The sequence below is a fragment of the Oncorhynchus masou genome, chromosome 31 (genome assembly GCF_036934945.1).
Source record: "Oncorhynchus masou masou isolate Uvic2021 chromosome 31, UVic_Omas_1.1, whole genome shotgun sequence".
Taxonomy (NCBI): Eukaryota; Metazoa; Chordata; class Actinopteri; order Salmoniformes; family Salmonidae; genus Oncorhynchus; species Oncorhynchus masou.
In genome coordinates this window covers 74,723,004-74,747,627 of record NC_088242.1, presented here as the reverse complement: position 1 = coordinate 74,747,627, position 24,624 = coordinate 74,723,004, and the positions used below count along the sequence as shown (strand labels likewise).

Genomic DNA, 24,624 nt, shown 5'->3' with positions numbered 1-24,624 from the left:
ATTCTTAAATTGAAGAACTTTAGAACCACCAAGACTCATCCTAGAGCTGGCCGCCCAGCCAAACTGAGCAATCGGGGGATTAGGGCCTTGGTCAGGGAGGTGACCAAGAACCCAATGGTCACTCTGACAGAGCTCCAGAGTTCCTGTGTAGAGATGGGAGAACCTTCCAGAAGGAAACTCATTTCAGCAGCACTCCACCAATCAAGCCTTTATGATAGAGTGGCCAGACAGAAGTCACTCCTCAGTAAAAAGGCACACGACAGCCCGCTTGGAGTTTGCCAAAACGCACCTAAAGGACTAAAGGGTTACTCTGGTTTGATGAAACCAAGATTGAACTCTTTGGCCTGAATGCCAAGTGTCACGTCTGGAGGAAACCTGGCACCATCCCTATGGTGAGGCATGACGGTGGCAGCATCATGCTGTGGGGATGTTTTTCAGTGGCAGGGATTGGGAGACAAGTCAGGATCGAGGGAAAGATATGATAAAAACCTGCTCCAGAGAGCTCAGGACCTCAGACTGGAGCAAAGGTTCACTTTCCAACAGAACAACGGCCTTAAGCACACAGCCAAGACAACGCAAGAGTGGCTTTAGGACAAGTCTCTGAATGTCCTTCAGTGGCCCAGCCAGAGCCCGGACCTGAACCCGATCGAACATCTCTGGAGAGACCTGAAAATAGCTGTGCAGCAACACTCCCCATCCAACCTGAGCGCTTGAAAGGATCTTCAGAAGAGAATGGGAGAAATGACCCAAATATAGGCGTGCAAAGCATGTAGCGTCATACCCAAGAAGACCAAAGGCTGTAATCGGGTTTGAATACTAAAGGGTTTGAATACTTATGTAAAATGTGATTAGAGTTTTTTTAACTTTATTTGCAAAAGTGTATTGTGTATATAGATTGATGAGGGGAATTTAAAAAAAGGCTGTAATGTAACAAAATGTGGAAAAAGTCAAGGGGGTCTGAATACTTTCCCGAAGGCACAGTACATACACAGTTGAAGTCGGAAGTTTACATACACCTTAGCCAAATACATTTTAAAACTCAGTTTTTCACAATTCCTGACATTTAATCAGAGTAAAAATTCCTTAGCTCAGTTAGGATCACCACTTTATTTTAATAATGTGAAATGTCAGAATAATAGTAGAGAGAATGGGGCGGCAGGGTAGCCTAGTGGTTAGAGCCCATCAGAAGCTTCTAAAGACATTACATAATTTTGGGGAATTTTCCAAGCTGTTTAAAGGCACAGTTAACTTAGTGTATGTAAACTTCTGACTCACTGGTATTGTGATACAGTGAATAAGTGAAATAATCAGTCTGTAGATGTCCTAACCGACTTAAAAAAACTATAGTTTGTTAGCAAGACATTTGTGGAGTGGTTGAAAAACGAGTTTTAATGACTCCAACCTAAGTGTATGTAAACTTCTGACTTCAACTGGAAGATCTCCCTTATCAAACATGTATTTTTTATCTTTCTACTCACCAAGCACCAGCAGCGCTTGTTTGGCAGCATCCCTCACATCCTCCTTGTCTGATCGACAGAGATAGACCAGCTGGTCGATGCTCTCTTTGGCCTGCAGAACATAAAAACAGAGTGGACTCAACAGTCTGAATCCAGACACTAGGGTAGGTAGAGGTAAAAAAAACAGATGGAGCATAGAGATTATTGAAGAGATGTGACTAATAAGTGGTGAGACTGACCTTCAGACATGCAAGTGCTTTACAGCCACACACTCGCGTCTCCACACTCTCATTCTCCAGAAGCTCCAGACAGCTTACTAGGGCCTGGGGTAAAATACCAAAATACACTATAACTTACCCAAACAAACATAAATCCACACTGGTGATCCTAGCAACAAGATAACACTTTTTAAGAAGTGCATTTTAAAAGTGCTACAGTGAGTAGGGCCTGAATGAATGCATCTCGGTCTCACCCTCTCTCGATGGCGTGGCTGGTCCGCGAGGCTCCGGAGCAGGGAGCTGGCAGAGGCAGACACCTTCCCCCGCGGGTCCCTCAGCAGTAGGCTGACAGCATGCAGGCCCTCCCTCTTCAGGCTGCTCTCTGGAGGCCTCTTCAGGGCCTTCACCAGTACCTCCTGGTCCCCTGACTGCAGGCTCTGAACCAGCCACACTAAGGGGGGGGAGGTGGAGGAGGGTGGACAGGGAAGAAGACAAAGAAACAGGGTAGACAGTGTGTTGTGGAAGGAAGAAGGTAGTAAAAAAGAGAGTGAATGAGGAAGGATGGAATGGCGATAGAAAGAAGAGAATAGAATGAGGTGAGTATGTTATAATGGGTGTGGTGAAACAACAACGAGAGCAATCAGCCTTTTAAATCATGTTCATTCACACATTCATCATGACTGAGCATAGGTCCAAGTGGCCGTCTGTAACCTAGTACACGTTAACTTATTCATTCAAACTAACTCCACGCAATAGTCAATCTCCCAGACACTAACCCTCCTCCGCTAGTTCAATGATGTGTGTGTCCAAATCGCTCACTCCCTCGGCCTCTAGGTAGCTCCAGAACTGAAAGAGGGTCAGCATGTCTCTGGCCACCACGCCCCCACGCTTGGGCAGCCTCCTCTCCAGAATTCTCTCCACCAGACGCAAGAACACTAGATACAGCACAGAGAGATGGGTCAGACGTGACAAGATGGCACATCACAGCTATACACTAATGTGTGTATATATGTGACATCATATATACACTAATGTGTGTATATATGTGACATCATATATACACTAATGTGTGTATATATGTGACATCATATAGGCCACTGGAACCAAAGCCAGGAGCATTGCTGATCCAAACTCCTTAGGGAGACTGTTTTAGACCATGTATCACTATGTTTAAATATTATATATGCCATTTAGCAGACACTTCTATTCAAAGTGACTTACATACATTTTATGTATGGTGGGCCCGGGAATCAAACCCACTACCCGGGCATTACAAGCGCCATGCTCTACCAACTGAGCTACAAAGGATCATATTTTAAATCATATAATGCATGATAGACACACACAGAGACACAACAATCGTATCACACCTGTGTCTGCCAGGCTAACTCCTCTCTCGGGCAGTCTGTTGGTGTAAGCAGTGGCCAGAGTTGTGAGGAAAGCATCTGTGGAGGTGCTGTACACACTGTCATCATCCGTACACTGCTGCCATAGCAATGTTGCCCCTTGGCACTGTTCTAACTGGGGAACCACTACTCCAGGACAGAGAGGCAGTAGAAGGCAGGCAGACGGAAAAGAAAACAAGTTAGAGATGGTAGTAATTGAATCATTTACAATTACAGTAGTTAACCTTTGTCATTATTGCCTTAGCTCTGTCAGTGACTAAGCTAATATGCTGTTTTATTGTCCTCCTTACAGCAATAATGAACTCACCCTCATCTGGCTGAGTGGCTCCTCCAGGGGTCTCCTTGGCAACACGTCTGATGAGCTCGAGGACGCGGGCCTCCCTGAGCAGGCGGTCCAGAGCATACATCTCCCCACAGCGCAGAGGCCCAAAGGTCCCCAGCCTCTGCACAGCATCAGCCATTAGGAGTCATAGGTAACACATAGCCAAAATCAGGACATTTGGCAAGACCACATATGTCAATTTGAAATTGTTTTATTACATTACAACTGGGAGCTGTTGCTCTGCTTATCGATCATGTTGACAGTGCAACACAAACGCAAGATCCAAGTAGAACTTATGTTTGAGATTTGAATTCTTAAACTCATTTTGTTTAGTCTCATACATAAGGGGACCATGGGGTGATTTGTTACTCATCTGAGTATGTCATGTTCCTCACCAGAAGTTGTGCACTGCAGTTTTTCAGATGGACCAGTAGTGTATGGTCTAGAGCCTGGCAGCCTGTGCTCACAGGTCCAGAGGAGTGGGACTCCCAGCATCTCTCCTCACAGCACTCATCCTCCCCTGCACTCTCCTCTGGTGACCTGCCTGGGGCGCTGTGGTGCTCACTAAACAACAATCACACAGGAGCCCAGGTATGAGCACATCAGGAGTGTTGTTTATTTGTACTTTTATTTTATTTTTTATTTAACTAGGCAAGTCAGTGCAAGTTGTTACCCTAGAGTGGTACCCCATAGAGCCATGGTTCTATATATCATGCCACCTTTAGACCAGATGAGGGCATTATCATTCAGAATACCAATGAACTTTTCTTATCCTTACTAACATCCAGCATATTTAATTGTGTGTTACACCACTAGATGGTAGTAAGTAACCACACAGAAATCCAACTAGCCCCTTCACCAGCAAAACTTCTCATCTTTAAAACTGACTGTGAAGGAACATAGAGAGGGAGGCCATTTTATGGACCCTGACCCGTTTGTCACACTCCTTTTCTCCCCATCCTCCTCTTCATCCTCCAGGTCTGAGGTATTGAGGAAGTCAAAGCTGCCGAGAGCCGTCTCCACAGCCAGACTCTGGACACTGGATGAACAACTGCATGTATGGCCCTTCAGAACACACACGTACACATGTTATAGAGAGACAGACAGACATGCACACACGTACTCAAACATACAGCACACATACAGTAACAAAAGCATACATTTTTCAGCAATCCATATCACTGCCAAAAGTCCTGATTGTAAGAATACACCCCGTATTTGGAAAAGGATCATCTGAGGAAAGTATCTGGGAACAAAACAGTGTGTTCTAAAATTATGCCGTGATGAAATGAAGAATAATAGAGAAACTCAAATGCATCTGTGTTTCATATCGCCTTGTCAGAGGGTTTGGCTCAGTGAGCTCTGATGCTTATCTGGGTCTCAGTTGGGAAGAAGGTGGTTGTGTATACGTGTAAGAGGCTGACGACCGCCCAGCGACAGTACACACATCTCCCGCTGCAGCATTGTGAGATGGAAACATTTAGACTGAGCTGAAGGGCAGGAAGTTCCGCACCCTGATCCCAATCCCACAGGGGACTGTGGGATTATGGAACTCTGAAATCTACTCAACCCCCACCAATGTCCCCCTCACTCTTATGAAGTGGTCATTTCCATTGTCAGGTACAACATAACACACAAGAGACAGAGCCATATATGTACACACTACACAAACACACACACTACACAGACACACACACACAGCTATAACTTACCGTTAATGTCTCCTCCAGTAGTCTGAGCTCCTGCTCCAGGACCTGTAACTCAGGAAACTGTCCCCTGTAGTCATCCAGAGAGGCAATGACTGCACTCAGGGCTTCCTCAACTTCACTGTCCACAGCCTGCTGCTTCTCACCCTCTGAGGGGTTGGCCACTACTACAGGCCCAGGCTTCTCGGCCTCCTCCACCACTGCCCTGTGGGCAGTATATGATATTTCCTCTCTGCTCTGGGTCTGTGCTTGTGAGTCTGCCCTGAGAGCCAGAGAGGTACCTTGCTGAGACACGGCATCAGTCCTAGTGGGTGCAGAGCTCTGGAGTTCTGGCTCTACCGCTGAAACAGCCCCTGAAACAACCTCTAACCCTGTGTCTGACTCTATAGACCCTGCAGAATACCTGCTCTCTGGCCTGCTCTCCTCCACGGTGACAGTAGCTGGGGCGAGTGGCTCAGATGGTTCACCGACCACCACAGTCTCAGCTGGGACAGGGGCTGACTCCGCCCTGGCAGGCATCTCCATCTCAATATCGTTTATAGAGATCCCAGACTGCAGGGAGGTAGCCTCAGAGGGCTCCACTGATTCGCAAGTTGACCTGTCCATCAGTACGCCATCGGCACTGTTCTCACTGATATGGCTGAGGGAGCGTGAATAACGTGTTTGGCCGTTAGGCACAGCCTGTTTCCCAGAATCCTCCTCTTTCCCTGCTGCTCCAGTGTCTGGCTCCTCCTTCTGCACATCCTCCGGTTTGGCTAAGCGGGTAGGGGTGGAGGTGGCAGAGTCTCTGGGAGCAAAGGAGATCTCAATGGAGGGCGCGGCGGCCTGAACCTCTAGCTGGACCAGATTCTTGTTGGCATGACGCAGCCCTAGGGACAGCTGGGGGCTGGACGAGTCATCTGACGACTCCGAGGAGTTAGACCAGGCTGTGCCATTCTCCATCTCCTCCTGCCTCCTCAGCATGTTCTACAGTGAGAGGGAGAGAAAAAAGAGAGAGAAAGCGAGACAGAGGGAGGAAGAGCACAAGGGTGACAAAGTCAAATGGAGACACTACCATCAAGTTTTGAAGATGGGACTAGTCCAGCAGACATTCAGTATAACTGAGAGTCAGATAGACAGAGGGCTGAGGGCCCCTGTAAACCCATGACAAACATTATAAACCAGAGCATATCTGCCTGGCCTCTGGCCCAGAAAGCAAACAAACTCCCTGCTCCCTTTAATTAACATCTCATTTATCAGGCCTCTGCTTTCGCTGGGCATCCAGGCCCCACCTCAATGGAACAATAAGAACAAATACACGCTTCATATTGATAGCTGGAGGCTGCGTCTGTTTCCCAGCGCTCTCGGTCATTGAGAATACTACTAAAGACTATTTCAAAACCCAACAAGGAACATAACATCTAAACATAAACACAGAGATTCTATAGTGGCCAACCCTACAGAGGTTCTAAACAATTGACAGCACAACACAATCTACAAAGACCTACTGTGAGTTCCTCTACGGAGGTTCTATTACCATGCTCTCCCACAAATACCACACCTTTAACTAGTAACTACTGAGGGATTTAGTGGGATGTCTGTATTGTCCAGCAGCACTTACGTCAGTCTGCATGTTAGCAGAGCCCAGATGGACTGAGGAGACATCACTGCAGGAGCAGCTCTGAGACAGTCTCTCAGCCAGAGTGTCACGGAACACATCCAGCAGGGACCAGCGGTGTTTGGGGGACATCATGCTCCTTGACAGACTCCTCGGAGCCGTCTTTACACCACCAGGTAAAGCAGGAGAGGGCCGTGAGAAAGGTCCACTAGTGGACCAATGCAACTACACATCACAGCTAGACTACACAGTGGTTCTCTTCACCCTAACTCAATCAAGTTATTGAATTAAGACAAATAGGTGCTGGAGTATTTAGCTGGCCCATTGACAAAACAGACCAATACATCCTGCTAGCTTTGTGAACCAGCGCACGTGTCCAGAAAACCTCCTGATGCAGCACAACAACCACCACTGACAGACAACATGTTGCATTACAGAACATGTCCTGGATACTTGGCAGCAGATTAACCTTGCGGCAGGCTATCAGTGAGTCACCAGGGAGGAAAAAGATAAGGCTCAGTACAGCTGCTAGAAAACTGTAGCAAGATTTGTGCGCCATTATGAACATAGTTAACTATAGCTGAGACACTCCCTTAAAGGAAAACTTCACCCAATAACTATTTTGGTATTTGTTTCATTAGTCCATTATTGATATAGTCCCAAAATGTTTTGCCTGTTAGCAATCAAGCTTAAGATCTATAACTTTCAAAATACAGAAATACAGTCGGCATAATGCCATTTGCATCATATGATGCTGCGTTATGAATCATGTGACAGTTACTGTCTCAGATGGAAAACTCATTCATCAAAGAGTGCCTCTGAGGTAGAATGGATGAGATGACAGCAGGAGACTTCCGGTGCCATGGATGGAAATTAAATGTGTCGAGAGGTCTATCACTCAGATTCAGTCGAAGAACCATTCCTCAATTACAGCTCATTACTCCATGGATTATGGACCATATTAAGAAAGAGGACACTGTTTAGAGCACAGGGTTAGAGTCAGGGTACTCACATAGAAGGCCTGTTCCCGTAAGGACGGGGTATCAGGAGGACTCTGGTTGTAGGTGGAGAAGCGTTTGTTCACCGTGGGGGGTTTGTTGACCGTGCTGGCGGCCGAGGCTTGGTCATCCTTGTCGAAAGGGCTGACAGAGAGATAAAAAGGGCACAGAAACTTAATACTAGACCCATACACAAATATATGCGCACCACACATACATGTTCGTGCACTAGTGGTGGTATCCACTTAAAGCAGGTCACCACACTGATGTGACAGCCACTCACTTCCAGGTGACCTCCAGGCTCAGTTTGATTGTCCCCAGGTCATTGATGTCCACAGCCACTGTCCGGGGTAGAGCAGCAAAGAGGTCTTTGGTCTCACATGACACGTTCCCCACTACCACATGATTGGCCAGGCTCTTCAACTCTGTCACCTAGGAAACCATAGTAAGACATCACAATTAGTGATTCTGGTATGATCTAAATCTCTCCAAACCCCACCCCGATGCCTGCACTCCAAACCAAATCCCGATGCCTGCTCTCCAAACCCCATCCCGATGCCTGTTCTCCAAACTCAAACCCAGCTCTCCAAACCCCATCCCAGATGACTGCTCTCCAAACCCCATCCCGATGCCTGCTCTCCAAAACCCATCCCGATGCCTCCTCTCCAAAACCCATCCCCATGCCTCCTCTCCAAATCCCATCCCAGCTCTCCAAACCCCATCCCAGATGCCTGCTCTCCAAACCCCATCACAGCTCTCCAAACCCCATCCCAGATGCCTGCTCTCCAAACCCCATCCCAGATGCCTGCTCTCCAAACCCCATCCCAGATGCCTGCTCTCCAAACCCCATCCCAGATGCCTGCTCTCCAAACCCCATCCCAGATGCCTGCTCTCCAAACCCCATCCCAGATGCCTGCTCTCCAAACCCCATCCCAGATGCCTGCTCTCCAAACCCCATCCCAGATGCCTGCTCTCCAAACCCCATCCCAGATGCCTGCTCTCCAAACCCCATCCCAGATGCCTGCTCTCCAAACCCCATCCCAGATGCCTGCTCTCCAAACCCCATCCCAGATGCCTACTCTCCAAACCCCATCCCAGATGCCTGCTCTCAAAACCCCATCCCAGATGCCTGCTCTCCAAACCCCATCCCAGATGCCTACTCTCCAAACCCCATCCCAGATGCCTGCTCTCAAAACCCCATCACAGCTCTCCAAACCCCATCCCAGATGCCTGCTCTCCAAACCCCATCACAGCTCTCCAAACCCCATCCCAGATGCCTGCTCTCCAAACCCCATCCCAGATGCCTGCTCTCCAAACCCCATCCCAGGTGCCTGCTCTCCAAACCCCATCCCAGGTGCCTGCTCTCCAAACCCCATCCCGGATGCCTGCTCTCCAAACCCCATCCCGGATGCCTGCTCTCCAAACCCCATCCCGGATGCCTGCTCTCCAAACCCCATCCCGGATGCCTGCTCTCCAAACCCCATCCCAGATGCCTGCTCTCCAAACCCCATCCCAGATGCCTGCTCTCCAAACCCCATCCCAGCTCTCCAAACCCCATCCCGATGCCTGCTCTCCAAACCCCATCCCAGATCTCCAAACCACATCCCAGATGCCTGCTCTCCAAACCCCATCCCAGATGCCTGCTCTCCAAACCCCATCCCAGATGCCTGCTCTCCAAACCCCATCCCAGCTCTCCAAACCCCATCCCGATGCCTGCTCTCCAAACCCCATCCCGATGCCTGCTCTCCAAACCCCATCCCAGCTCTCCAAACCCCATCCCAGATGCCTGCTCTCCAAACCCAATCCCAGATGCCTACTCTCCAAACCCCATCCCAGATGCCTGCTCTCCAAACCCCATCACAGCTCTCCAAACCCCATCCCAGATGCCTACTCTCCAAACCCCATCCCAGATGCCTGCTCTCCAAACCCCATCACAGCTCTCCAAACCCCATCCCAGATGCCTGCTCTCCAAACCCCATCCCAGATGCCTGCTCTCCAAACCCCATCCCAGATGCCTGCTCTCCAAACCCCATCCCAGATGCCTGCTCTCCAAAACCCATCCCAGCTCTCCAAACCCCATCCCGATGCCTGCTCTCCAAACCCCATTCCAGCTCTCCAAACCCCATCCCAGATGCATGCTCTCCAAACCCCATCCCAGATGCCTACTCTCCAAACCCCATCCCAGATGCCTACTCTCAAAACCCCATCACAGCTCTCCAAACCCCATCCCAGATGCCTGCTCTCCAAACCCCATCACAGCTCTCCAAACCCCATCCCAGATGCCTGCTCTCCAAACCCCATCCCAGCTCTCAAACCCCAATCCCAGATGCCTGCTCTCCAAACCCCATCCCAGATGCCTGCTCTCCAAACCCCATCCCAGCTCTCCAAACCCCATCCCAGATGCCTGCGCTCCAAACCCCATCCCAGATGCCTGCTCTCCAAATCCCATCCCAGATGCCTGCTCTCCAAACCCCATCCCAGATGCCTGCTCTCCAAACCCCATTCCAGATGCCTTCTCTCCAAACCCCATCCTGATGCCTGCTCTCCAAACCCCATCCCAGATGCCTGCTCTCCAAACCCCATCCCAGATGCCTGCTCTCCAAACCCCATCCCAGCTCTCCAAACCCCATCCCAGATGCCTGCTCTCCAAACCCCATCCCGATGCCTGCTCTCCAAACCCCATCCCAGCTCTCAAACCCCCCATCCCTCTCCAAACCCCATCCCGATGCCTGCTCTCCAAACCCCATCCCGATGCCTGCTCTCCAAACCCCATCCCAGATGCCCCTCCAAACCCCATCCCGATGCCTGCTCTCCAAACCCCATCCCAGATCCCCCCATCCCAGCCTCTCCAAACCCCATCCCAGATGCCTGCTCTCCAAACCCCATCCCAGCTCTCCCAAACCCCATCCCAGATGCCTGCTCTCCAAACCCCATCCCGATCCTGCTCTCCAAACCCCATCCCGATGCCTGCTCCCAAACCCCATCCCGATGCCTGCTCTCCAAACCCCATCCCGATGCCTGCTCTCCAAACCCCATCCCGATGCCTGCTCTCCAAACCCCATCCCAGATGCCTGCTCTCCAAACCCCATCCCAGATGCCTGCTCTCCAAACCCCATCCCAGATGCCTGCTCTCCAAACCCCATCCCGATGCCTGCTCTCCAAACCCCATCCCAGATGCCTGCTCTCCAAACCCCATCCCAGATGCCTGCTCTCCAAACCCCATCCCAGATGCCTGCTCTCAAACCCCATCCCAGATGCCTGCTCTCCAAACCCCATCCCAGATGCCTGCTCTCCAAACCCCATCCCGATGCCTGCTCTCCAAACCCCATCCCTGCTCTCCAAACCCCATCCCGATGCCTGCTCTCCAAACCCCATCCCTGCTCTCCAAACCCCATCCCTGCTCTCCAAACCCCATCCCAGATGCCCCCATCCCTGCTCTCCAAACCCCATCCCAGAAACCCCATCCCTGCTCTCCAAACCCCATCCCAGATGCCTGCTCTCCAAACCCCATCCCAGCTCTCCAAACCCCATCCCAGATGCCTGCTCTCCAAACCCCATCCCTGCTCTCCAAACCCCATCCCTGCTCTCCAAACCCCATCCCTGCTCTCCAAACCCCATCCCTGCTCTCCAAACCCCATCCCTGCTCTCCCCCAAACCCCATCCCGAAACCCCATCCCTGCTCTCAAACCCCATCCCGATGCCTCTCCAAACCCCATCCCGATCCAAACCCCATCCCTGCTCTCTCAAACCCCATGCCTGCTCCCTCCAAACCCCATCCCTGCTCTCCAAACCCCATCCCTGATGCCTGCTCTCCAAACCCCATCCCGATGCCTGCTCTCAAACCCCATCCCTGCTCTCCAAACCCCATCCCAGCCTCTCCCAAACCCCATCCCTGAAACCCCATCCTGCTCTCCAAACCCCATCCCAAAACCCCATCCCTGCTCTCCAAACCCCATCCCTGCTCTCCAAACCCCATCCCAGATGCCTGCTCTCCAAACCCCATCCCAGCTCTCCAAACCCCATCCCAGATGCCTGCTCTCCAAACCCCATCCCAGCTCTCCAAACCCCATCCCAGATGCCTGCTCTCAAACCCCATCCCGATCCCTGCTCTCCAAACCCCATCCCATGCTCTCTCAAACCCCATCCCAGATGCCCCAAACCCCATCCCAGCTCTCCAAACCCCATCCCGATGCCTGCTCTCCAAACCCCATCCCTGCTCTCCAAACCCCATCCCAGATGCCTGCTCTCAAACCCCATCCCAGATGCCTGCTCTCCAAACCCCATCCCAGATGCCTGCTCTCAAACCCCATCCCAGATGCCTGCTCTCCAAACCCCATCCCGATGCCTGCTCTCCAAACCCCATCCCGATGCCTCTCCAAACCCCATCCCAGATGCCTGCTCTCCAAACCCCATCCCAGATGCCTGCTCTCAAACCCCATCCCAGATGCCTGCTCTCCAAACCCCATCCCGATGCCTGCTCTCAAACCCCATCCCGATGCCTGCTCTCCAAACCCCATCCCGATCCCAGCCTGCTCTCCAAACCCCATCCCGATGCCTGCTCTCCAAACCCCATCCCGATGCCTGCTCTCCAAACCCCATCCCAGATGCCTGCTCCAAACCCCATCCCATGCCTGCTCTCCAAACCCCATCCCAAATGCCTGCTCTCCAAACCCCATCCCAGATGCCTGCTCTCCAAACCCCATCCCGATGCCTGCTCTCAAACCCCATCCCGATGCCTGCTCTCCAAACCCCATCCCGATGCTCTCCAAACCCCATCCCGATGCCTGCTCTCCAAACCCCATCCCGATGCCTGCTCTCCAAACCCCATCACACCGATGCCTGCTCTCCAAACCCCATCCCGATGCCTGCTCTCCCCCATCCCGATGCCTGCTCTCCAAACCCCATCCCGATGCCTGCTCTCCAAACCCCATCCCATGCTCCCAAACCCCATCCCGATGCCTGCTCTCCAAACCCCATCCCAGCTCTCCAAACCCCATCCCAGATGCCTGCTCTCCAAACCCCATCCCAGCTCTCCAAACCCCATCCCATGCTCTCCAAACCCCATCCCAGATGCCTGCTCTCCAAACCCCATCCCAGAAAACCCCATCCCGATGCCTGCTCTCCAAACCCCATCCCATCTCTCCAAACCCCATCCCAGATGCCTGCTCTCCAAACCCCATCCCGATGCCTGCTCTCCAAACCCCATCCCGATGCCTGCTCGCCAAACCCCATCCCAAATGCCTGCTCTCCAAACCCCCCGATCCCTCTCCAAACCCCATCCCGATGCCTGCTCTCCAAACCCCATCCCGATGCCTGCTCTCCAAACCCCATCCCATGCTCTCCAAACCCCATCCCAGATGCCTGCTCCAAACCCCATCCCGATGCCTGCTCCAAACCCCATCCCGATGCCTGCTCTCCAAACCCCATCCCAGATGCCAGCTCTCCAAACCCCATCCCAGATGCCTGCTCTCCAAACCCCATCCCAGATGCCTGCTCTCCAAACCCCATCCCGATGCCTGCTCTCCAAACCCCATCCCAGATGCCTGCTCTCAAACCCCATCCCAATGCCTGCCCCAAACCCCATCCCAGATGCCTGCTCTCCAAACCCCATCCCAGATGCTCTCCAAACCCCATCCCGATGCCTGCTCTCCAAACCCCATCCCGATGCCTGCTCTCCAAACCCCATCCCGATGCCTGCTCTCCAAACCCCATCCCGATGCCTGCTCTCAAACCCCATCCCGATGCCTGCTCTCCAAACCCCATCCCAGATGCCTGCTCTCAAACCCCATCCCGATGCCTGCTCTCAAAACCCCATCCCGATGCCTGCTCTCCAAACCCCATCCCGATGCCTGCTCTCCAAACCCCATCCCAGATGCCTGCTCTCCAAACCCCATCCCATGCTGCTCTCAAACCCCATCCCGATGCCTGCTCTCCAAACCCCATCCCACTGCCTGCTCTCCAAACCCCATCCCAGATGCCTGCTCTCCAAACCCCATCCCGATGCCTGCTCTCCAAACCCCATCCCATCTCTCCAAACCCCATCCCTGCTCTCAAAACCCCATCCCGATGCCTGCTCTCCAAACCCCATCCCGATGCCTGCTCTCCCAGATGCCTGCTCTCCAAACCCCATCCCGATGCCTGCTCTCCAAACCCCATCCCGATGCCTGCTCTCCAAACCCCATCCCGATGCCTGCTCTCCAAACCCCATCCCGATGCCTGCTCTCCAAACCCCATCCCGATGCCTGCTCTCCAAACCCCATCCCGATGCCTGCTCTCCAAACCCCATCCCGATGCCTGCTCTCCAAACCCCATCCCGATGCCTGCTCTCCAAACCCCATCCCGATGCCTGCTCTCCAAACCCCATCCCAGATGCCTGCTCTCCAAACCCCATCCCGATGCCTGCTCTCCAAACCCCATCCCGATGCCTGCTCTCCAAACCCCATCCCGATGCCTGCTCTCCAAACCCCATCCCGATGCCTGCTCTCCAAACCCCATCCCGATGCCTGCTCTCCAAACCCCATCCCGATGCCTGCTCTCCAAACCCCATCCCGATGCCTGCTCTCCAAACCCCATCCCGATGCCTGCTCTCCAAACCCCATCCCGATGCCTGCTCTCCAAACCCCATCCCGATGCCTGCTCTCCAAACCCCATCCCGATGCCTGCTCTCCAAACCCCATCCCGATGCCTGCTCTCCAAACCCCATCCCGATGCCTGCTCTCCAAACCCCATCCCAGATGCCTGCTCTCCAAACCCCATCCCGATGCTCTCCAAACCCCATCCCCAAACCCCATCCCGATGCCTGCTCTCCAAACCCATCCCTGATCCCAAACCCCATCCCTGCTCTCCAAACCCCATCCCTGCTGCCCCCATCCCTCTCCAAACCCCATCCCTGCTCTCCAAACCCCATCCCTGCTCTCCAAACCCCATCCCGCTCTCCATCCCTGCCCCAGCTCTCCAAACCCCATCCCGCTCTCCAAACCCCATCCCTGCTCTCCAAACCCCCCAGATGCTGCTCTCCCGATCTCCAAACCCCATCCCTGCTCTCCAAACCCCATCCCCATCCCAAACCCCATCCCGATCCCTGCTCTCCAAACCCCATCCCGATGCCTGCTCTCCAAACCCCATCCCGATGCTCTCCAAACCCCATCCCAGATGCCTGCTCTCCAAACCCCATCCCAGATGCCTGCTCTCCAAACCCCATCCCAGATGCCTGCTCTCCAAACCCCATCCCGATGCCTGCTCTCCAAACCCCATCCCGATGCCTGCTCTCCAAACCCCATCCCGATGCCTGCTCTCCAAACCCCATCCCGATGCCTGCTCTCCAAACCCCATCCCGATGCCTGCTCTCCAAACCCCATCCCAGCTCTCCAAACCCCATCCCAGATGCCTGCTCTCCAAACCCCATCCCAGCTCTCCAAACCCCATCCCAGATGCCTGCTCTCCAAACCCCATCCCGATGCCTGCTCTCCAAACCCCATCCCAGCTCTCCAAACCCCATCCCAGATGCCTGCTCTCCAAACCCCATCCAAACCCCATCCCAGATGCCTGCTCTCCAAACCCCATCCCGATGCCTGCTCTCCAAACCCCATCCCGATGCCTGCTCTCCAAACCCCATCCCGATGCCTGCTCTCCAAACCCCATCCCGATGCCTGCTCTCCAAACCCCATCCCGATGCCAGCTCTCCAAACCCCATCCCATCCCAGCTCTCCAAACCCCATCCCAGATGCCTGCTCTCCAAACCCCATCCCAGATGCCTGCTCTCCAAACCCCATCCCGATGCCTGCTCTCCAAACCCCATCCCAGATGCCTGCTCTCCAAACCCCCCTTGTTCATTCATTCTGTGTCTCCTGACTTTCCGATCCCTTGACATGATTGGGGAAAGTAATGAAATCAGCGAGGGAGAAAAACAAGCACATATCCAGCTGCTCTCCTCTCACTGAGCTGTTATATCCATTACCTCTGAGCCTTCGCTTCACACACAGATGTGACAAAGTGAATGTGAGTGAGAGTGACGATCTCTGTGTGTGTGTGTGTGTGTGTGTGTGTGTGTGTGTGTGTTCATCTGTATACAAGTTTTAGGCCAGGAGTTGCTGCTTCATACCTTTATTGATAGGAACTCTGTGATGAGAGGCAGAAAGACCATGTCCTCGCTGTCCCACACCTGCTTGCCATTGATCTCCATCCTTCCCCTCAGCTTCCAGCGCTGCCGCCCATACTTCATAAAGATCTGAAAGGTCAGGGGTCAGGTTTAGGTTCAATATGGAATAACAGAAACACACAATGAGCCAGTCACATTTATCTTGGTCTTCACACATTTGCTCATTCTTAAGCCTTCGCTGAGTCATTTGTGTTTGTGCTGAATGCGGAGTAAAGCTCTGGAGGTTCTGTTTAAAGGTGCCTTCTCCCTGCGAGGGAATGGAGTGTGACACTGACTCACATTGATTATGCTGTCAATCATCACTAAATCTATGCATGTTAAACAGACGGAGGCAGTGCTGACACATGAATGACTTTCCTTTTCCAATTACCCTCCTCCTGCAGTCTGCAGATAGCCCAGCTCTGAGAGGCCATGTTACTGTGGCATATACACTCCCTCACTCACCCAACCTGCACTAACGCTTAGAATGGTGACGCTGTGGCAGCCATGCAGAAACTACTCCTGCAAGGACAGCAAAAGTGGAGGGAACAGAGAGAGGGAGAGAGCGCGATAAAAGGAGAGAGAAGGAAAAACTCACCTCATACGTGTCCCCAGCACAAAGCCGTGCGAACCCTGCTAGACCTGCAACAAACAACAAATGTTTCAAGACCACATACAAGCAAACAAACAATCTTACAATGCAACCGTTTGATTGGAATAGACCAACAGGAAGTGAAGATACACTGGGGTCCAGAGTCACAACAGACAAAGAAGATGGATACACTGACATGAACGTACCCTTCATCTTAACATGGAACTCCCCCAGCTGGTTTTCCAGCTCGCTCTCCAGCATGCACATGTTCTACAAAAAGCAGGAGAGAGAGAATGTTATGGAAAAGCCTTCAAAGTAAAAACATTAGGCAGTCAACACTACAATCATTGTACTAATATCAGAGCACAGCTCTGGGGGAACGAGAGCACCTGTTCTTAGTCCGGTTACCCTACAGTCTTTGAACTCAGTCTCAGGACAATGACTCCGTCCTCGGCTTCCTGTACATCTGATCCTGGCACTCCCTCCCTTCTTTCCCTCACTGATTAACTCTCCTCTCTCACCCCTCACCTCTGTGTACTCTCTGTAGCCTTTGTTGGCCTCAGAGAGGCTCTCTCTGGCCTCGCGGCTGCCCTGGGAGACTGTGTAGGCCTTCACCATCTTATTGGCCCCATCCCTCAGCCGGTGCTGCATACAGTAGGCCTCATACAGCTCATCAATCTGAGGAGGACAAAACACATGGATGGTTACTTTCATTTGACTTTTACAGTGGTTATACAATTGTATATCTTTATTATATATATATAAAAAAAAATTAATGTTTTATTCACTAAACATTAAAACACACTGCACACCCTAAAACTCTTCATGAATCTTTTTCAATAATAGTAATCCATTTAGTGGTGACATATTATAGTTCCATTATCATGGAACCATAAAGCATGTAATTGCACCATAATCCTTCCTTTGGATTTTGACAGTTTAACAACCTCTGAAAAAAAAGTGTGTCTGGAAAATTAAGAAGCGACTGCAATACAGTGGAACTCCGGATGGTGACATTCCACTGGCCCCACAGACACAGACAGACACACACACACACACAGTAATAACCTTTGCTTCCTGTTGTTGGCTTTCTTATTGGTATACGACCTCTTCCTGCACCTCATTTTCCCACATATACAAAAGTATGTGGACACCCCTTCAATTTAGTGGATTCGGCCATTTCAGCCACACCCGTTGCTGACAGGTGTATAACATCATGCACAAGGCCATGCAATCTCCATAGACAGAAATTGGCAGTAGGATGGCCTCACTGAAGAGCTCAGTGACTTTCAAAGTGGCACCGTCATAGGATGCCACCATTCCAATAAGTCAGTTTGTCAAATGTCTGCCCTGCTTGAGCTGCCCCGGTCAACTGCAAGTGCTCTTATTGTGAAGTGGAAATGTCTAGGAGCAACAATAGCTCAGCCGCGAAGTGGTAGGCCACGCAAGCTCACAGAATGGGACCGACGAATGCTGAAGCGTGTAAAAAATGGTCTGTCCTCAGTTGCAAAACTCACTACAGAGTTCCTAACTGCCCCTGGAAGTAACTTCAGCACAATAACTGTTCATCGGGAGCTTCATGATATGGGTTTCCATGGACAAGCAGCGTCGGCTGGAGTAGTGTAAAGCCATTGGACTCTGTAAAGCCAGAACTTCTTCAACACGGTTGGAAAAGCATTCCAGGTGAAGCTAGTTGAGAGAATGTCAAGAGTGTGCAAAACTGTCATCAAGGCAAAAGGTGGCTATTTGAAGAATCTCAAATGTAAAATATATTTTGATTTGTTTAACACATTTTTGGTTACTACATGATTCCATATGTGTTATTTCAAAGTTTTGATGTCTTCACTATTATTCTACAATGTAGAAAATAGTACAAATGAAAGAAAACCCCTTGAATGAGTAGGAGTTCTAAAACTTTTGACCGGCAGTGTACATGTCTGTCTGAGCATGACATCCAGACAGTGCAGTGTATCCTGGATAGGTCCCACTCGAAGACCTTTCCCTTTTCTACTCCTCAGCCTGGTCGTGGTGCCACTGCCTGGTCACCGTGTTGACAATCTCCGACTGCTTGGCCAGGGCTGCCCTGCAGAGAGCCCTCCCTGTTGAAATCACCTCTCCCTTCCCATTTCACCCCCCTTCCCATCGTACCCGCCGCCACACCCCCCCTTGGAGAATAAAGAAGCAACGACTCTTTATGAGGAGTCATAACCTTGAATACCCCCTCGGTTTTCAAATCACGTAGAGGGCTTGGGCTGTTGCACGATAGCAACCAAAGCCATGTAAGTCAGTTTATAACATTCTATCATTGGTTACTCAGAGTTGCCCATATTGACATTGGCTGCGGCCTCAGGCCCTATGGTGCTAACCGTGGAAAAGTAATAGTTCGCTTGAATTGGAGACTCCATGTAGCTTTAAAAATTGTAAAAAGGACTTGGGGTGAACATTAGGAGCTTACTTCCTAAACTGGATTACATCAAGATCTGCGCCTAGCAGACTAATCCGGACATTCTGGTATTGACTGAAACTTGGATCTCTGGGGACATTCTGGACTCTGATATACATATTGAGGGTTATAATGTGTTCAGAGCTGACATACAGGGTAGAGGTGGTGGAGTGGCCATTCTTATTAAAACATCTGTCTCTTTACTCAAATATATTTCCCTTGCCCAAAACATTAGAGCTATTATCTTCAAGCCTTGTCTAGGGAAACATTTATCCATAACCATTATAGGGGTGTACCGTTCTCCCTCGGCTAACCTTTGTGCACTCGAGGAGTTAACTAGTTTGTTGTCTTCTTTTACTAAATCAGAATTTACTATACAGGATGACCTAAATTATGATTGGGAGATGCAGGCTTCAGACAATCTAAAAGACATGTGTAATGATCTAAACCTGACCCAGCTGGTGACTAAGCCTACACGGCCCATCACTAAAGATCCATCAGTCCTCCACTACCTCAACCCTAATTTTAACGAATACACAAGATAAATTGTGTTTCTACTGGTGTCTTCGCCCAAGACATTAGTGACAATTCCCCAGTTGTTTGTGTTAGAAATGTGAGAACACAAAAATCTCAGCCTCGTGTCATCAAAGAGGAACTTTAAAACCTTCAGTCAACAGCCTCTTTACAGGATCTTTAGTTTAGTGACCTTGACTGTAGTTCAACTATCCCTGAACCTGAGTCATATTGGAGCCTTTTTTGCAGATGTCTTCAAATCTTTGTGGGCAATCATGCTCTCTTCAAAAAATGAAGGGTTAAAGGCAGATGGAATGACTGGAACACTCCGGAATGATCAGAAGTAATTCGGAAAAGAGATGACGCTTGGATCAAGGCCAGGACTGGCAAGCTTTTAAGCAACTGAGGAATCATTGTGTAAGACAAAATCAGAAAGGATAAATCTGATTCTTATGTAACTGCTCTTTCAGATTGTATTAGGAACCCTGCTAAATTCTAGAAAAATGTGATATCCTCCTTTCTGCCACAACAAATTAATTCAGACACTGCCCTCATTATGGAAAAAAAACACCATCATTGATGTATTTATTCACCAATTTATTTCAGAGGGCTCTCTCTTTGAAATAACTTCTAAGCCTATTCACAATGACATTGAGCTGGATGCTGATAGGGGAAACTTGACAAATGATCAGATAAATTAGTCAAAGCTTTTCTTTTAGGCTATTTAGAGAAAAATAAGTCCTGGATGCTTTGCTAGCAGTAGACAACAAGAAATCCACAAGGGCCAACCAATTGCATTCCGGTCTGCTTAAGTGTGAAGCGACCATCACTGCTGGCTCAATAACCCATAAAAAAACTTTTTTTTTTACATTGTTATCAGGATATATTTCAAAAGTATGGAAATCAAGTCTTTTGCTGCCACTCCATAAGGACAGGGATAATAGTGATCATCATTATCAACCCATTTCAATGCTTCCTTGTCTAGCTAATATTCTTTGAATCCTTGGTAAATGTACAACTTTGTTCTTTTTTATCTGAGAAATATATTTTGAATGTAAACCAAATCAGGGTTTAGGTCTGGTTTAGGCACTATTACACTTTAGTTGTTAATAATCTTGTCAAAGCATGAGTTCACATGTTCACTCATTCAATGGATCTTCAATCAATGTGTTCCCGCATATAAATACTTAGGCATTTGGATTGATATGGATTTGATGTTTAAAAAACATATAAACTCAGCATAAAAAGAAACATCCCTTTTTCAGGACCCTGTCTTTCAAAGATAATTCGTAAAAATCCAAATAACTTCACAGATCTTCATTGTAAAGGGTTCAAACACTGTCTCCCATGCTTGTTCAATGAACCATAAACAATTAATGAACATGCACCTGTGGAACGGTCGTTAAGACACTAACAGCTTACAGACGGTAGGCAATTAAGGTCACAGTTATGAAAACATAGGACACGAGAGGCCTTTCTACTGACTCTGAAAAACACCAAAAGAAAGACACCCAGGGTCCCTGCTCATCTGCGTGAACGTGCCTTAAACATGCTGCAAGGAGGCATGAGGACTGCAGATGTGGCCAGGGCAATAAATTGCAATGTCCGTACTGTGAGACGCCTAAGACAGCGCAACAGGGAGACAGGACAGACAGCTGATCGTCCTCGCAGTGGCAGACCACGTGTAACAACACCTGCGCAGGATTTGTACATCCAAACATAGCACCCGCGGGACAGGTACAGGATGGCAACAACAACTGCCCGAGTTTCACCAGGAACGCACAACCCCTCCATCAGTGCTCACACTGTCCACAATAGGCTGAGCGAGGCTGGACTGAGGGCTTGTAGGCCTGTTGTAAGGCAGGTCCTCAACAGACATCACCGGCAACAACGTCGCCTATGGGCACAAACCCACCGTCGCTGGACCAGACAGGACTGCCAAAAGTGCTCTTCACAGACAAGTCGTGGTTTTGTCTCACCAGGGGTGATGGTCGGATTTGCGTTTATCGTCGAAGGAATGAGCCTTACACCGAGGCCTCTACTCTGGAGCGGGATTGATTTGGAGGTGGAGGGTCCTTTATGGTCTGGGGCGGTGTGTCACATCATCATCAGACTGAGCTTGTTGTCATTGCAGGCAATCTCAATGCTGTGCGTTACAGGAAGTCATGTGGTATCCTTCCTGCAGGCTCATCCTGACATGACCCTCCAGCATGACAATGCCACCAGCCATACTGCTCGTTCTGTGTGTGATTTCCTGCAAGACAGGAATGTCAGTGCGCTTGCCATGACCAGCGATGAGCCCGGATCTCAATCCCATTGAGCACGTCTGGGACCTGTTGGATCGGAGGGTGAGGGTCTTGCAGGTGCCTTGGTGGAAGAGTGGGGTAAGGTCTCACAGCAAGAACTGTCAAATCTGGTGCAGTCCATGAGGAGGAGATGCACTGCAGTACTTAATGCAGCTGGTGGCCACACCAGATACTGACTGTTACTTTTGACCCCCCTTTGTTCAGGGACACATTATTCCATTTCTGTTAGTCACATGTCTGTGGAACTTGTTCAGTTTGTCTCAGTTGTTGAATATTGTTATGTTCATACAAATATTTACACATGTTAAGTTTGCTGAAAATAAACAGTTGACAGTGAGAGGATGTTTCTGAGTTTCGATGAACTGGTTAACAAGCTAAGATTTAAAGTTGGCTTTTTCTACAGAAACATATTGTGCCTTTCTCTAAACAGCAGGAAGCAGATTATCCAGTTAACCTTTTTATCGGTTCTTTATTATGGCAACGAGAGCATACAAGTCGCAGGGGTGGGTAGTAATTGGGGCTTTGGTGACAAAACGGATGGCACTGTGACAGACCATCCAATTTGCTGAGTAGTGTAAATCTGCATTTAGTTTTAATGCACCATAAATTAAAAATTCATTTCAATGTTCTGGTGCAGTTTGGGCAATTTAATGTACTGATTGGGGACTTATTTGTGGAGGAATGTAACAGTTCTGGGTGATCCATGATGTTTTCTTTGTGCTTTAATGTATATTAAAACACAAAAGATTAAAACAATGATGTTGTATATACAGGGAGCATTTGTAAAAGAGACCTAGGTCTTCCCTGTTCAAATAAAGGTTCAATAAAATGCATACTAACTCCCAGTGACACAAAAGCTGACAACGTCAATCTCAAAAAATACAAAACATACAACCTCTGACACACACAAAAACAACACTGTCTGCATGCCCCATCAAATAACATTGTAGCAGACTCTTACAGATTAAACTTTTATTCACCTTGTCCAGAACATCACAAATTGTTTTCCCAGATTTTCTGAATCAGTGCACATCGCTTCCAGCACGGAGCCTCATTCACTAAATGACACCCCACTATCTCCCCCTCTGTCTCCCCACTTTCAGACACCCTGATTCATCACAGTGAGTGATCCAGAATGTCAGGCCCACACTGTGTCTGTGTGGATACATACGCAGAGCTGCTGCTCACACATCAGCCTGAATTAATTAGTAAACAGACAAACACCATGAGAGCTCCATTCACTAAAGCTGACTCCATGGGAGATGTGTTTTATGAGTATGTGAAGGGGTGCATCACAATCCTTTCATTCTGATAGCATTGAGAGCACCACCCCAACCCCTCTCGCCACTCCCTCGTTCTTCACCTTCTACACACTTCTGTCACATTCCCTCCATTTCCTGATGATCACAGAGCGCTAGCTCCACCTGACTGGTCTGGTCCACTTAACCACGACTGCACACAACAGCCCTCTGTAACTACATTCCTGATGACCCACTCATACGGTCTCAACATGTTGCTTTGATGACTATCCTCTTTGTTACATAAAACTACCCTCCATGTGTGTTTACGATGAAACACTAGCTGATGTGTGTTTAAGATTAAACAACAGATTTCTGGAGTGAGTAATGGTGTGTCTCTCCTCTAACTTCACTCACAGCAGCCAAAAACAAAGCCACCTGCTAGACTACCAGCTAGTGAAACACGGTTCTGAACAGCCTGCATAACCCATCAGCTTTGAGAGAGAGAGGTTAACCTGGAATACAGCTACACTAAGTAGGCAATAGGGATAGGTCACTGTGTGTGTAGAGGTCAAACAGGACCAAAGGTCAGACTAGCGGAAAATCACCATATTTAACAGGACAGGTCTGCAGATGTCCAGCATGGCCATTTGGCCAATGCTTCTCCATTGAGATGTGATGATTAAAGCCAAAGTGTTCCCCCGTGGAGCTGACTGGGAGACTGAGCAGAGGGAGAGCCACCAAATCCTCTGCATTGCAGAAGCACTGAGCAGAGCAGACTGAAGAATTACAAACAATAAATGACTGTACTCTGGGTAAAAAAAAGAAAAAAGCAGGTCTTTAAATTTGAATGTACAGGGAGAGGCCGAGCCAGGCAGAGCTGGAGTGAGGGAGAGCCAGATTGATTCCTCTGTCATCCCAATCAGCCCCCTCTGTCCATCTGGAGGTGGTTACTGATGGTTACTGTGAGGCTGAGGCAGACTCAGCCGGGCAGCCTTCATCGCTCACCAACTGCTCCAGCCCAAGACTCTCTCTTTCTCCCTCCCACTCTCTCTTTCTCCCTCCCACTCTCTCTTTCTCCCTCCCACTCTCTCTTTATCCCAGAGGAACTACGTGCCCCACAAGGGAGGCCCTGTTCAGGAACATCTCAACTAAGTCACATCTGTTGTAGTCTAATCGGTCGATTAAAAGCAGTCATCACCGTTATTTTATCAGAAACATTTTAATATCTTGCACATCTGCACTCGACCCAACCAGCCCTGAGACAGACCGCTCAAGGACCCTTCAGAATGATAACCAATCACTGCTGTTTCCTTCTGGAGGGGAAATCAGCCTAACTGTCACCAGGAAAGGGAAGGGCAGGTCAACAAGTGGTTAAGTTTACTTTCAAATTCAAAATAAACCCTCTGATCTCCTTACCTAGGTGATGGGCCATGACATTTGAACCCTAGGAGGTGAGGCTCCCCCTGCTTGTAAAACAAAAACTAATCATACATCAATAAGGTAGGAGGAGGAAGACGAGGAGAAGGAAGATGAGGAGGATGTGTTCCTGTGTTGCTGCAGCTGTGTCAGGTTAACAGCCGGTTCAGTATACTCCTCTCCCAGGATAGGGTTAAAACTCTCAGAAAATAAACCAAGAATGTGAGACAAGCATGAGGCCGCCCCCTGCTAGTGAACCATGTCCAGGCATA

General features: G+C 49.7%; 1 protein-coding gene across 9 annotated transcripts in view; it reads right to left on the bottom strand.

The window, feature by feature from the left end:
• The window catches only part of ripor1 (RHO family interacting cell polarization regulator 1), a 135,345-nt gene that overhangs the window by 4,025 nt on the left and 106,696 nt on the right, over positions 1 to 24,624 (bottom strand). For all 9 annotated transcript variants that reach the window (XM_064951939.1, XM_064951941.1, XM_064951940.1 and 6 more), the window contains 15 exons: positions 16,962 to 17,111; positions 16,640 to 16,703; positions 16,440 to 16,483; positions 15,806 to 15,931; positions 7,988 to 8,136; positions 7,719 to 7,848; positions 5,116 to 6,075; positions 4,335 to 4,468; positions 3,799 to 3,967; positions 3,389 to 3,524; positions 3,046 to 3,207; positions 2,452 to 2,610; positions 1,930 to 2,126; positions 1,697 to 1,780; positions 1,479 to 1,569 (listed from right to left, as the gene is read on the bottom strand). In XM_064951939.1, coding sequence (XP_064808011.1) covers positions 1,479 to 1,569; positions 1,697 to 1,780; positions 1,930 to 2,126; positions 2,452 to 2,610; positions 3,046 to 3,207; positions 3,389 to 3,524; positions 3,799 to 3,967; positions 4,335 to 4,468; positions 5,116 to 6,075; positions 7,719 to 7,848; positions 7,988 to 8,136; positions 15,806 to 15,931; positions 16,440 to 16,483; positions 16,640 to 16,703; positions 16,962 to 17,111 — 2,755 coding nt within the window. The remainder of the gene's footprint in view (positions 1 to 1,478; positions 1,570 to 1,696; positions 1,781 to 1,929; positions 2,127 to 2,451; positions 2,611 to 3,045; positions 3,208 to 3,388; positions 3,525 to 3,798; positions 3,968 to 4,334; positions 4,469 to 5,115; positions 6,076 to 7,718; positions 7,849 to 7,987; positions 8,137 to 15,805; positions 15,932 to 16,439; positions 16,484 to 16,639; positions 16,704 to 16,961; positions 17,112 to 24,624) is intronic.